Here is a 10,795-nt window from a genome sequence, read left to right on the forward strand (position 1 = left end):
AAAGATGAGAAATAGACAGCTTTGAGTTGTAAAGTATTTACATTTAAGTGCTTTTGGTCTGTGATTCATGGTAAGTATGTTTTTATGGTCAGGACTGACACACAGACAACATTACCGGGCATGAGATTTCAACACATGGTTAAGAATGATTGGTTCAACAGTTCTTCAGCTGGAAATCATCACTGCTATTTCTGCTTTCCCCTGCAGGCATTCGCTATGAGTCTGGTTCTGAAGTCAATGGTGTTACACCAGTGTAAGGAGAGAGCCAGGCTTCATATTTATCAAGTACATAGGGCAGCAAAATACGTGTGTATATATACGGACTGTCTTTATTGGCCATTTCTGCATGAGCGGTGGGCATCACACTGGGTGCAATGGCCAGAGTCACGCTGCTAGCAGAGGACACAGGCAGCACAATTCCTCAGCGGGGCAAATGCAGTTCCAAGTGACTGTCAAACCCTTTTACAGGGTGCAATATGCAAAGTCCTTTGCACCAGCCCCCACAACCAGCTGGCATGAAGGGGTGGGGAGGGGAGCTGAGCCATGTCTACGACCCCTTTTGCAGCATCTAGGGTTGATGGCAAAGGGAGGAATGGGCTCCTGAAGGTCCCCTCCCCTGGCTGAAGAGCAGCCAAGCCCTGCGCCATATGCCTTTATTCTACACCACTGCTATGTTGTCCATAACGCAGCCACATTTTTCTACGATCATGTTAGGAAATTCAGCCACTTCAATTTCCGTGTAGTTTCCCTTCTTGACGAGGTACATCATGGGAAGTGGGGAGCTCTCCACCACAGCACAGGTTCTTTCTCCATAGCCAAAGTGGCGCAAGAGGCTCTTGGCCTGCACACAGCCCCCCATGCAGATGTAGGCCTGGTACCCCGCAGGCTCAATAATCCAGTACTGAGTCCAGGTCAGCTCTCGGAAGTTGATGTAGTGTTCCTGCCGGCAGCAGATGGGTTTCTTCGTCACGCTTTCCTCCTTGCAGTCTCCGGGCCCCCTATCGAAAAGCAAAGCCAAGAAATAATGTCTCTGTGACTGAAAATCAGGACTCATGTTGAAAGATTCGGGGGGGGGGGGAGGGGCAGTCCTTATCATTAACATCAGAGAAGGGCCTGAGGTGCAAAGCTTGGCTCTGGATTAGCACCCTGCCTGCCCCCAGAATTCAGGGATGTTTAGATCCAAGGTGATGGTTCAGGCCCATTCTTAGTTCAAGTATTTAAGTACGGAAATGAGCTCAGTAAATCTGAGGAGAGGAGAGGCTTTAAAGTAAAGAAACTTCCTAGCTATTCCATTTGCAGTTATTTCTTTCTAACTGGGAAAGCTGCGTCCTTTGGGCCTGAGTCTCCATTGCTATGCACCTTGTGCAGTCCTTTACACTGTGCAAAGTGTAAAATGCTATCGTATCAGAACAGGAGAGTTTTACCAACTCTTGAACTTACTTTGCCTCTGTGTAAATGACTCAAGGTAGTGGAGAATCAGTCCTTCTGTTCTCTGGCTCTAAAAATTCAATACTATCCCAGCCCAGATATGTTTGTCTCCTCTACTATGTCTATGTTTCCATGATCTGAATGATTATTTGTAAAATATATTACAACTAGAGACCCTAATCAAAACCCTTTGGGATAGTTTGGATCTAGATCTGAACTTCACAGCTGGTTCCTAGCTCTAGAATGGGCCTAACTAAAACCCCATGTCCAAATAGTCCAAATTTTAGGGAAGTTTGGAACCAGATCTTTATCCAAACTTTGCGGCTCATTTCATTTCTAATTTTGACACATTATTTACCTCAGTATGCAACTTTAAGACCTCCTTGCATTTTCACCTACCCACTCTAGGAATTTTGCAACTAAATCATGCCTTTCCAAGCCTGGCCTGAAATGTTATCTTCAGTATGAATTAGCAACCAAATACCAAAGACAGCATAGCCTTGGATTTGACACATACCCATATTCTTCTAGGTTGAGGGTATAAAGCACCAACTCGGGTTTGCCCAGGGCTTTATCCAAAGGATCCTGAGAGGTAAATCGCACGACTTTGGCCATTTCTGAGGCATAGCTACCTAGCCTTTCTCCTTCAATCCAAATCTCCAGGAGCATTGGTCCCTGCTTCTTGGCTTTTAGCCAGTAATGTACAGCCTGGGTCACATCAAAATTCCTCCAACCAGATTCCATTATTGGAACCAACCTGTATGACAAGGTGGAGACAAAAAAAAGAGTCCATTTCAGGGAATTGAAGGCATAGGACTGGCAACTCGTAGCTGTCTTCAGCCAGATAATGCCTGGTAAAACTCTGTTTACAACAACAGTATTACACCAGAGATTAATTTAGTCCCTCTAGTTTGCCATGTGCCCTGACTGTACAATAATTCTTAATGGATAGCTATGATTAAACTTTAATAAAAAATAATAATACTTATTTTTAAGAGAGATACAGATATACTCACATAGCAAATGTTGAGGTACTAACTAAAGAACTACTATATCCATTCACATCAAAGAATTTCTTAGGATTTGACAAGAGTTTTGACAATACAGGACCATATTCAGCCTTGGCATAAACAAGTGAAAGCCCTTTAAAAACAATGTCATTTACATCTGTTTTTGCCAGAGATGAATTGGGTCTATAAAGTTCTATGCAAAAATGAGGTTTATAGCTTTTGTGTCTGATCTTGCCCTCACTGAAGTCAACTGCAAAGCTTTCATAGACTTCAGTGGTGCAGAATCACAGCCCCTGTATGGAATTTGCATAGTCAATGACCAATGAAATAAATCTTCAGAAGAAGAAAAGCCAGCAATCCATCAGTGTTTTCAAAATAGGAAACAGAGAGAGAGAGAGAGAGATGTGAATGAGACAGAAGGCTATGCCAGAGCAAGAGACTAGAACTAATTATTAAGATTGCAATTTTTTAACTGTATTATAATGTATGGCTTTCAGACAAAGTACAGAAATACAGTCACTTCAAGATGAATATTGAAATCTTTGTAAGAAATAAAGATGCCCTTGCTCTTACAAACTCATTATGGAAATAAAAGAGGATACAAAACCAGAGCCTGCAGTTTTACTTAGGTAGGAATTGTACCAGAGCAAGGGCTGTGGGCCTGATTCTGATCTCACATCAGTTGTTTACAGGTGTAGCTCCACTGGGTTCATTGGAGTTTCTCCTGATTTAGACAAGTGTAGCTGACATCAGAATCAGGCCCAGTAAAACGAAGTCCCTAAAATGCAGCTATAACCACATTAAAGGATAATTTCTTACCTGGAATCAATCAGGGAAGTCCTGTTGGTGCCATCAGCTTGGATCTGCACCCAGTACACACTGACTCTGGCATTAGTGACTGGCCGGTGAGATTGCTTGGTTGTAGGCATGTTCGTTCTGTTCAGGGGCTTTTTGAAAAGTTTTAGTTCAGCCATCGTCACTTCACTGTTTTCAGGTATTCTCCCTTCCATGTCGAAGACCAGATTCTGGCGTGTGGTATCAGAATAGAGAACTTCTCCTGCAATATCTGTGTACATTGGGAACAACAAGGAGAGCCTGGCTCAGCATCATTTCCATCCCACACAAGCAAAGCCCTAACACTTCCCTTTCATTCCTAATTACCACAACACACTCATCTCATACTCCAAAGAGCAGGCCACTTAGTCCCTACACAGGTACTAAACACATCTTTTCTAATGCACATTTGAATCAATGCCTTGTAAATGCCCTCATCATCTCCCTCTGCATGGCTCTCTGTAACCTGGTGGATAATGGGAAGGAATAAGTATTTTATTTCCCGCAGAACCCAAAACCACCAATGGCTGGGCATTTATTTATTTTACAGATCTCTGTATGAAAACAGGCTGTTGGACTGTTTTAAACAGACAACTGGCCTTTGCTAACTGCCCTGGAAAACAATGTAAATCTTTGTAATGCTGAGCATGCTGAGATTTTGGGTACAAATAACACTAATATCTCATGTAAGGCTAATCAGAACTTTCCTATTGGAATTTTTTCTGACTGAAAATTGATTTTGGCAAAACAAAATTTTGCATGGAAAGTACCTGCTTTCCTCACAACGTTTTGATTTTTTTGTCAAAAAACTGAAAACTGACATTTTTGCAGTTTTTAGCTAGAAACCGGTGGGGGAGGGGAGGAGAGGAGGTTTGATTTAAAAAGATTTTTTAAATTTTTGTCAAAATTTTCTATAGCAGTAAACCCACTTTTCAACCAGCTCCAATATCAGTTGTAATGACCATGCAAACCTCCATGTTATGCTTTAGTCTTTAAACCACCATTACTTTATGCACATCTTTTTTATCCACATAATAATAAATAGAGAAGGGTCCTAGTAACGTTCAGCTCCAGAAACAGATCCAAATTGAAATGCCCCCAAGTTTGCAAGTTGGCACTAAGGTTTTTGTTCAGCCCATTATATATTTAGAATCCAGAAAGTCAGGAATCCAGAAAGCATATCTGGATCTGAATTTCCCCCAAATTCAGTGGGTGTTTGGATCTGGGGTTTTGCTAAACTAATTGTAATAATACTAGCATTGTTACCTGCATTGCCCGGGATTCCTCTCAGGATGCCAGCCAAACTTGGCAAGGCTCTTCTCTTCACTCTGTGGCGCCTCAACATAGAGATGTATTTGTTCCTTATGTGATCTGGGATAACTAGATTCACTAGATCTCTCTTCTGAAGTTTTGGAACCTCAGAGAGCCCCAGTTTCTCCAGCAAAGCCTCCTTGAGCTTTTTCTGGGTTAATCCACTGGCAGTGGTGGCTAGGCAGACTACACAGACCATCCAGCCAAGCCTCACACTCATCCTCTGTCAGTCACCAAACAGCTTATCAGAATGGATGAACTGATCACTCTCCCTGGAGGCTGGTCTTGGCAGAGATGCCTCTTCAAGCTCCCAAGCTGCCTGAATGGGAAAGAGACCTAATGTGCTGGATTTTTATAGCAAGTCCGGTCCCACTGGAACAACAAATTCCACAAGTGGAGGTGAAGCGGAGGACTTGAAAGGGATACTCTCACATTGGAAGTAACAAGACATATTAACACCTTCATGTGCTGTGAAGTAAATATAAGAAATATTTAGGATAGTCTCCAGTTATTTTAGATTGGAAGAGGGTTTCCATTCTTTTTAGCTCTCTTTTCACTTTTGCCCTCCAAAGCTCTTAATGGCCTGAAATGTCTCATGCTCAGTCTGGGTCAAAAGGAACATTTCTGCAGAGTATGAAATTATCATTTATGTACACCACCACAGTACAACTCCCCAGAAGACACAGTTCCTACCATAAGGAGCTCACAACTACAATTGGGCCCAGAATATCTTTAAGAAGCATAATTCATCAGTGAGACAGGTGAAAGTTCAGTCTCAAAACTATACAGATATTAAGAATATTTAATTCTAAATCATAAGGTCTTTGGGGAACAGACTGCTTTTGTCTTTGTGAACTGTGCCTAAGCCCATTCTCGGTGGTAAAGAATCACAAATCCTACCATTTTGATGGCTTTTTGCGATTTATATTTCCATGTACACAACTATTTTGTGTCATAACCAGATCCATGTTTGAACAGCTCCTGCTTGAGAAAATGTTAATATGACAGTTTCTTCATGCCTTGTAAACCAAGCAAGATATTTCTGAATTAGAGAACTCTGAAAATGTACTGTTTCTACATTTTAGAAAAGTGTCCTCAATTTTATCTCTTGTCAATTTAAACATAGCTTGTGTTTTAAAAAAAGGCTGTATTATACAAACATAGGTTATCTTTTGGCAACTGTCAGAAACCAAACTCTGCTTTTGGGGGATACTGTCTGCCCAACAGTCCCCCTCATCCATCGCATTGCTTCAGCAATATCAATTCTCACAGCAGATGGCTGTCAGTGAGAAATAAAGCTAACCTGGTAAACCAGGTTGTTGTTTTTTAAGTTACCTTTTCAACTTTGAAACGTCTACATCATTTGCTTCCCTGGAGTTTGCACGCAAAACAACTGGAAGTCTAATTCCTCACAACAAGCCCCACGAGGAGGGAATTGAAAAACAGCATCTTGATCAATGAAATGTTAGAGCAACTTGACATTTTTTGTGAGTTCTAAAGTTTCATCCTTTCCAGACAGGGAGGTCACATGACATTGACATTTCTTCTAATTGTAGATGGGTCTGAAGTTGAACCCACCTTCAGATGTCACCAGCCTCCACTGTTTTTGCTTGTTTCTAAAGCGATAAGGCCAACTTGAAAAAATGTAACCCAACCCCTTGATTGGGGGGGAGGGGAGGCTCTCTGAATAGGGCCTGGTTTGAGGACCCAACTGCTGAGGTTCTGTCAAACCAAAATAAAACCACTCTCTTTTGGCCCATCTATAGTTTACATAAACCTGAGCATCATACAGTCTACTGCTGTAAGAGGGTGAAGGAAGCGAATAGAATCTTTTGAAAAAAGTTATTTTACTAACTAAAGGTTAAGGTTAGTAAAGGTTACTTTACTTTAGTAACTGTCCAAATTGTCTCCAAAGGCTTTTCATAAGCAGCTCTCTTTATAGATTTACATTCTCCATTATCTTGTAATGGATAGGATAACCCATAACATTCAGATCTATGGCCAGATTCCCAAATCAAAATTTGGGGATGTTTAGATTCTATTTATGAAGTATGATATTATACTCTAATTAATTAGTTTATTTAAGCACCATCAGTGTGCTCAGTGGTTTACAAAATATAGATTAAGACAATACTGATCCTTCTGACTTCAGTGGGATTACTTACATGAATTATGTTGCAAGTGTAAATGTAAGGTGTGTTTGTAGGAATTGGGCTCCTTCCTGCATTCCTTCTGGCATTCCACACTACATCACAATTTAAATGCAACGCTGTTTTGTACACTGGTACATCGGGATGCAACCTTTTGAATTACATCAGTGGTTCTCAAGCAGGGGTATGTGTACCCTTGGGGGTATGCAGAGGTCTTCCAGGGGGGTACATCAACTCATCTAGCTATTTGTCTAGTTTAACAGGCTACATAAAAAGCACTAGCGAAGTCAGTACAAACTACAATTTCATACAGACAATGACTTGTTTATACTACTGTATATATTATACACTGAAACGTAAGGGAAATATTTATATTTCAATTGATTTATTTTATAATAATACGGTCAAAATGAGAAAGGAAGCAATGTTTCAGTAATAGTGTGCTGTGACACTTTTGTATTTTTATGTCTGACTTTGTAAGCAAGTTGTTTTTAAGTGAGGTGAAACTTGGCAGTACGCAAGACAAATCAGACTCTTGAAAGGGGTACAGTAGTCTGGAAAAGCTGAGAGCCACCGAGTTACATAATGGTAGCATGGGCAGATATAGCATTGGCAATGAGTTGCATTGGAATGAAAGACAGTGGCAAGACTGTAGCTGACAAAATCTTCCCTAAGACACAGATTTCCCAACAAATTGTTTCCAGTGACGAACTCATAACCTTGAATTTGGAGAAGTTTGGAGAGTGAGAAGAGTCACCAGTTGTAAAATAGTTATAGTTCATGCATTCTGATTTTTCTTTGAACCAGACAGAGGGCCTGATCCTGGAACCTTATCAACCCACACAGTCCTTATTCATGTCAGTAGTCACTAGTAAGAGCTATTCAAAAAAGTACTATTATGGAAAGTGAAAGCTACTGGGTAGATCCTTCAGCAGCAAAAATCTTCTCATCAGAAAGTGATTTCTCTCATGGCTGATGTCCAGCCTATTAGGTTGAAGACTCTTCATTGTCAAATGTGTATTGGAAGCAGATTTATAGGCTCAACATGTAAAATAAAATTATTGAGCAAACACAGTTGAAGCTCAGCTTTAAAAAAAAGGATGTGGATTGCAGGCTTTTCACGGGATAGTGATTATCTGCTCCAATTGCAGGATTTGCCATTCTCTCTTTGTCATGCAAACAAGAAAAGTCAGGAATTTTATAATAGCTCTTTCTGTGCAATGTGTATTGGAACCTACATGGTGCAGTTAAAATGTCAGACAGGGGATTTAAGGTGGCTGCAAGGAATGAAATATGAGGGACTGACAGTTTCAATACAAGTCAACAGTTGGTGGGAGGGAGGTCAATAAATGCAAGATTTTAGTTTCATTCCAAAGCAGCTCTCAGACATGGCTGCTTTGTTGGCTGGGCATATCTGCACAATGTTTACAAGCCTTTTGGTAAATAAATCTAATGGGCTAAAAGAGAAAGTGTGAAAGACTTAGACTTAATTGTACAGATTTAACCTAAGCAACATGGACATTTCAAACAGATTTGTTGTGCCCAGCAGGAAAGTGTATTTGCTGAGTGTGGGTGAAGATTTGTGTCCTTATTTTTTTGAGATTTATATTTCCATGTACACAACTATTTTGTGTCATAACCAGACCCATGTTTGAACAGCTCCTGCTTGAGAAAATGTTACTATGACAGTTTCTGCATGTTAGGAAAAACGCCAAGTGTGGTTTGTGCATCATGTGTGTTGTACAGAGGTGGGCCCAGGCTGCAGTTGTGCAGCATGATATCTGGATATGGTGTTTGGGTCTATGGATCTCGAGCTGTGATATTCAGGCCCATATACAAACTTCCCCACATTTCAGAAGTGCTCAGTTTGGGGCTTCAGGTTTGATCCCCATCTCTAATATTTTCTTATTCTTCTCTGTTTAATTTAAAGCAAATTGAGTGTTACACATTTTTCAAGTAAACCCACAGAATGTAATGTTCAGGGTAAGTGCTGAGCCTACATCTTTGAAAACTGACAGCCTCTTTTTATCCACAGAACAGGTACAGTACATGTAGCAGCTGTGTAAACTGCCCCCTTCCCCTCATCTCATCAATGGATCTCATCCCTGACCTGTGGGGGGAAGATAGGGCAATTCACTATTTTATCCCTAATTTTTAGTCAAGATAGCCCCTCACATTCTGACTCAGAGTTGCATTTGCATTCAGTCTTTGGCCTGTCTCTTGTGACTGCCAGTTAGTATTAGTTCTGGGAATGCTGTCTATGACGCTTTTCCACTAAGAAAAAGTACCATGCAAGTCAATGGGAATTTGGACATTTAATTCAATGGGCCCAGGATCGGCTCCTAAGAACTGAAGGGAAATGATCAAGCTTATTTCACAAAGACCACCTAACAGAAACTTTTGGTCATTATGGATCTGGGCTAAATTCAAAATGGTGACCAAGAAAAGAAAATCTCCATATCCTTTGCTATGGTTTTTCAAACCCTCTCCTTGGGACAGGAACCTGGGTCCCACTGTCAAATCCAGTTCTTCAACATGGCAGTGTAAAGCTCTAGGTTACTGGTTCCTAAGTAGTTTTTTCCATTGAGGTTCTTCCTTTGAGAAATTCCCTCACTGCTAAGGATGAGTAAGCAGGAGGACACAGGGTCACTATCACACTTGTTTGCCACTTTAGCCCCGAGTACCCTCCTGTAACAGCACCCTCCAGTCTAGACTATGTTCCAAAAACTACCACACACCTTTCATTGAAACGACACTTAGCCCATTTCAAGATATTGCAAAGAAATCTTTACTTGGTGGTGGCCTTCCCTCCATAGCTTATCTGTAAGCAACTGCTCTTTCATTCAGATATGAATAACTTGCTGGTGAAAAGTGACAAACTAGCAGCCCTCAAGACTTCTATATGTCCATGGGACAGGTAAAGCTTGTTAGTAGCAGTGTGAGCCTCCCCAGTGTGCTTCAACCCTGCCCTGGAAGGATTCATTCTAGACTTGAGAGAAGCGTTCATCAGTCTCCATGGTCCACCCAGACCTTTGCCTGTCTGCTGTGACGGCCAGAAAGGGAGCCAATTTTGGTGTCAGGTTTTGTGACATGGACACTTGTCTGCTAGCAACTGGATCAAAATCACCCAAATCATTTATTCTAGGCCACCAAAGAGCCATTAGAGAATAATAGCCTTTACTTACTATCAGCCTGGGCTGGATTGGACCCAGCAATCTACATCAGAGAAAGTCTTGTAGCCCAGGCCAGTCTCATAACCCATCAAGTCCTCCTTATAGACAAAACACCACATTCAGTCAGTGAAGCCCCTGAAATCAATGGAAGTTGTGCTCACTTATGCCAGAGACCAGGGTTGCATCTGTCCCACAAAGTAAAAAAAAAAAGTATATTTAACTAATGTAACAAGAGCCACATTTCAGTGAAACAAAGGCTCTACAACTCATCTGACCTTGAACTCCAGGATATCATAAGCACTACCATGATGAAGGCAGTCCCCTTTAACTGTGCAGTCCAGATTACTCTGACATTCAGACTCTCTGAATTCACTGCTTCTATACTCAAAAGAGTTCTGCTTTTCCTTATGGACTTTCTCCAGTCAAATAACTCAGACAAGAGGTTAACTGTTATGGTTGGAATGGACAGAAATGTTTGGCCTCTTAATGTGCCACACAGATCAGGTGATGGCAGCCAGGTCAGATGGCTTTCTCACATTATTTGTGTTATCAGCATTTTGCAAAGTGCCACAGTCCTGGCACAGAAGTCTCTCTATGTTATTTTTTCAGCAATAACAAACACAACTTTTTAAATACACAGTTTTTTCTCTTACTTCAGTGTCCTTGTCTCCAGCCATTCCCCGCCAGTCAGTAGCTGGAGAGGTTGTGTTTGGTACTGTGCTAGGCCAAAATACTGGTGAATGCTGTCAAATCAAATACATGTAATTTATCAGTCATATGACCTTAAATAGTCTGCAGCATACCACAATATTACACATTGTTTTATGTCACTAACTGCTCTATGACTTGGGAACTCTTTCTGAGGATTCAGTTTTGCAGTTCTTATGAC

At 41.1% G+C, this 10,795-nt stretch overlaps 1 protein-coding gene across 1 annotated transcript; it reads right to left on the bottom strand.

Annotated features, from left to right (window-relative positions):
- Window positions 1-658: 658 nt before the first annotated feature.
- LOC140908309 (left-right determination factor 2) lies at window positions 659-4,803 on the bottom strand. Its single transcript, XM_073335278.1, has 4 exons — window positions 4,539-4,803; window positions 3,258-3,504; window positions 1,946-2,185; window positions 659-998 (listed from the first exon to the last, which is right to left on the bottom strand). The coding sequence occupies exons 1-4, from the start codon at window positions 4,801-4,803 to the stop codon at window positions 659-661; spliced, it is 1,092 nt and encodes a 363-aa protein (XP_073191379.1).
- Between the last annotated feature and the right edge of the window lie 5,992 nt (window positions 4,804-10,795).

The sequence above is a fragment of the Lepidochelys kempii genome, chromosome 3 (genome assembly GCF_965140285.1).
Source record: "Lepidochelys kempii isolate rLepKem1 chromosome 3, rLepKem1.hap1, whole genome shotgun sequence".
Taxonomy (NCBI): Eukaryota; Metazoa; Chordata; order Testudines; family Cheloniidae; genus Lepidochelys; species Lepidochelys kempii.

Bases quoted from the DNA above. Each gene is read 5' to 3' on its own strand.
- LOC140908309 (XM_073335278.1), bottom strand. From the start codon at position 4,803: ATGAGTGTGAGGCTTGGCTGGATGGTCTGTGTAGTCTGCCTAGCCACC. The intron at 2,186-3,257 runs GTAAGAAATTAT...CTTGTCATACAG, and splicing joins ACTTCCCTGATTGATTCCAG to GTTGGTTCCAATAATGGAAT. The intron at 999-1,945 runs GTATGTGTCAAA...GCTTTTCGATAG, and splicing joins CTCAACCTAGAAGAATATGG to GGGGCCCGGAGACTGCAAGG.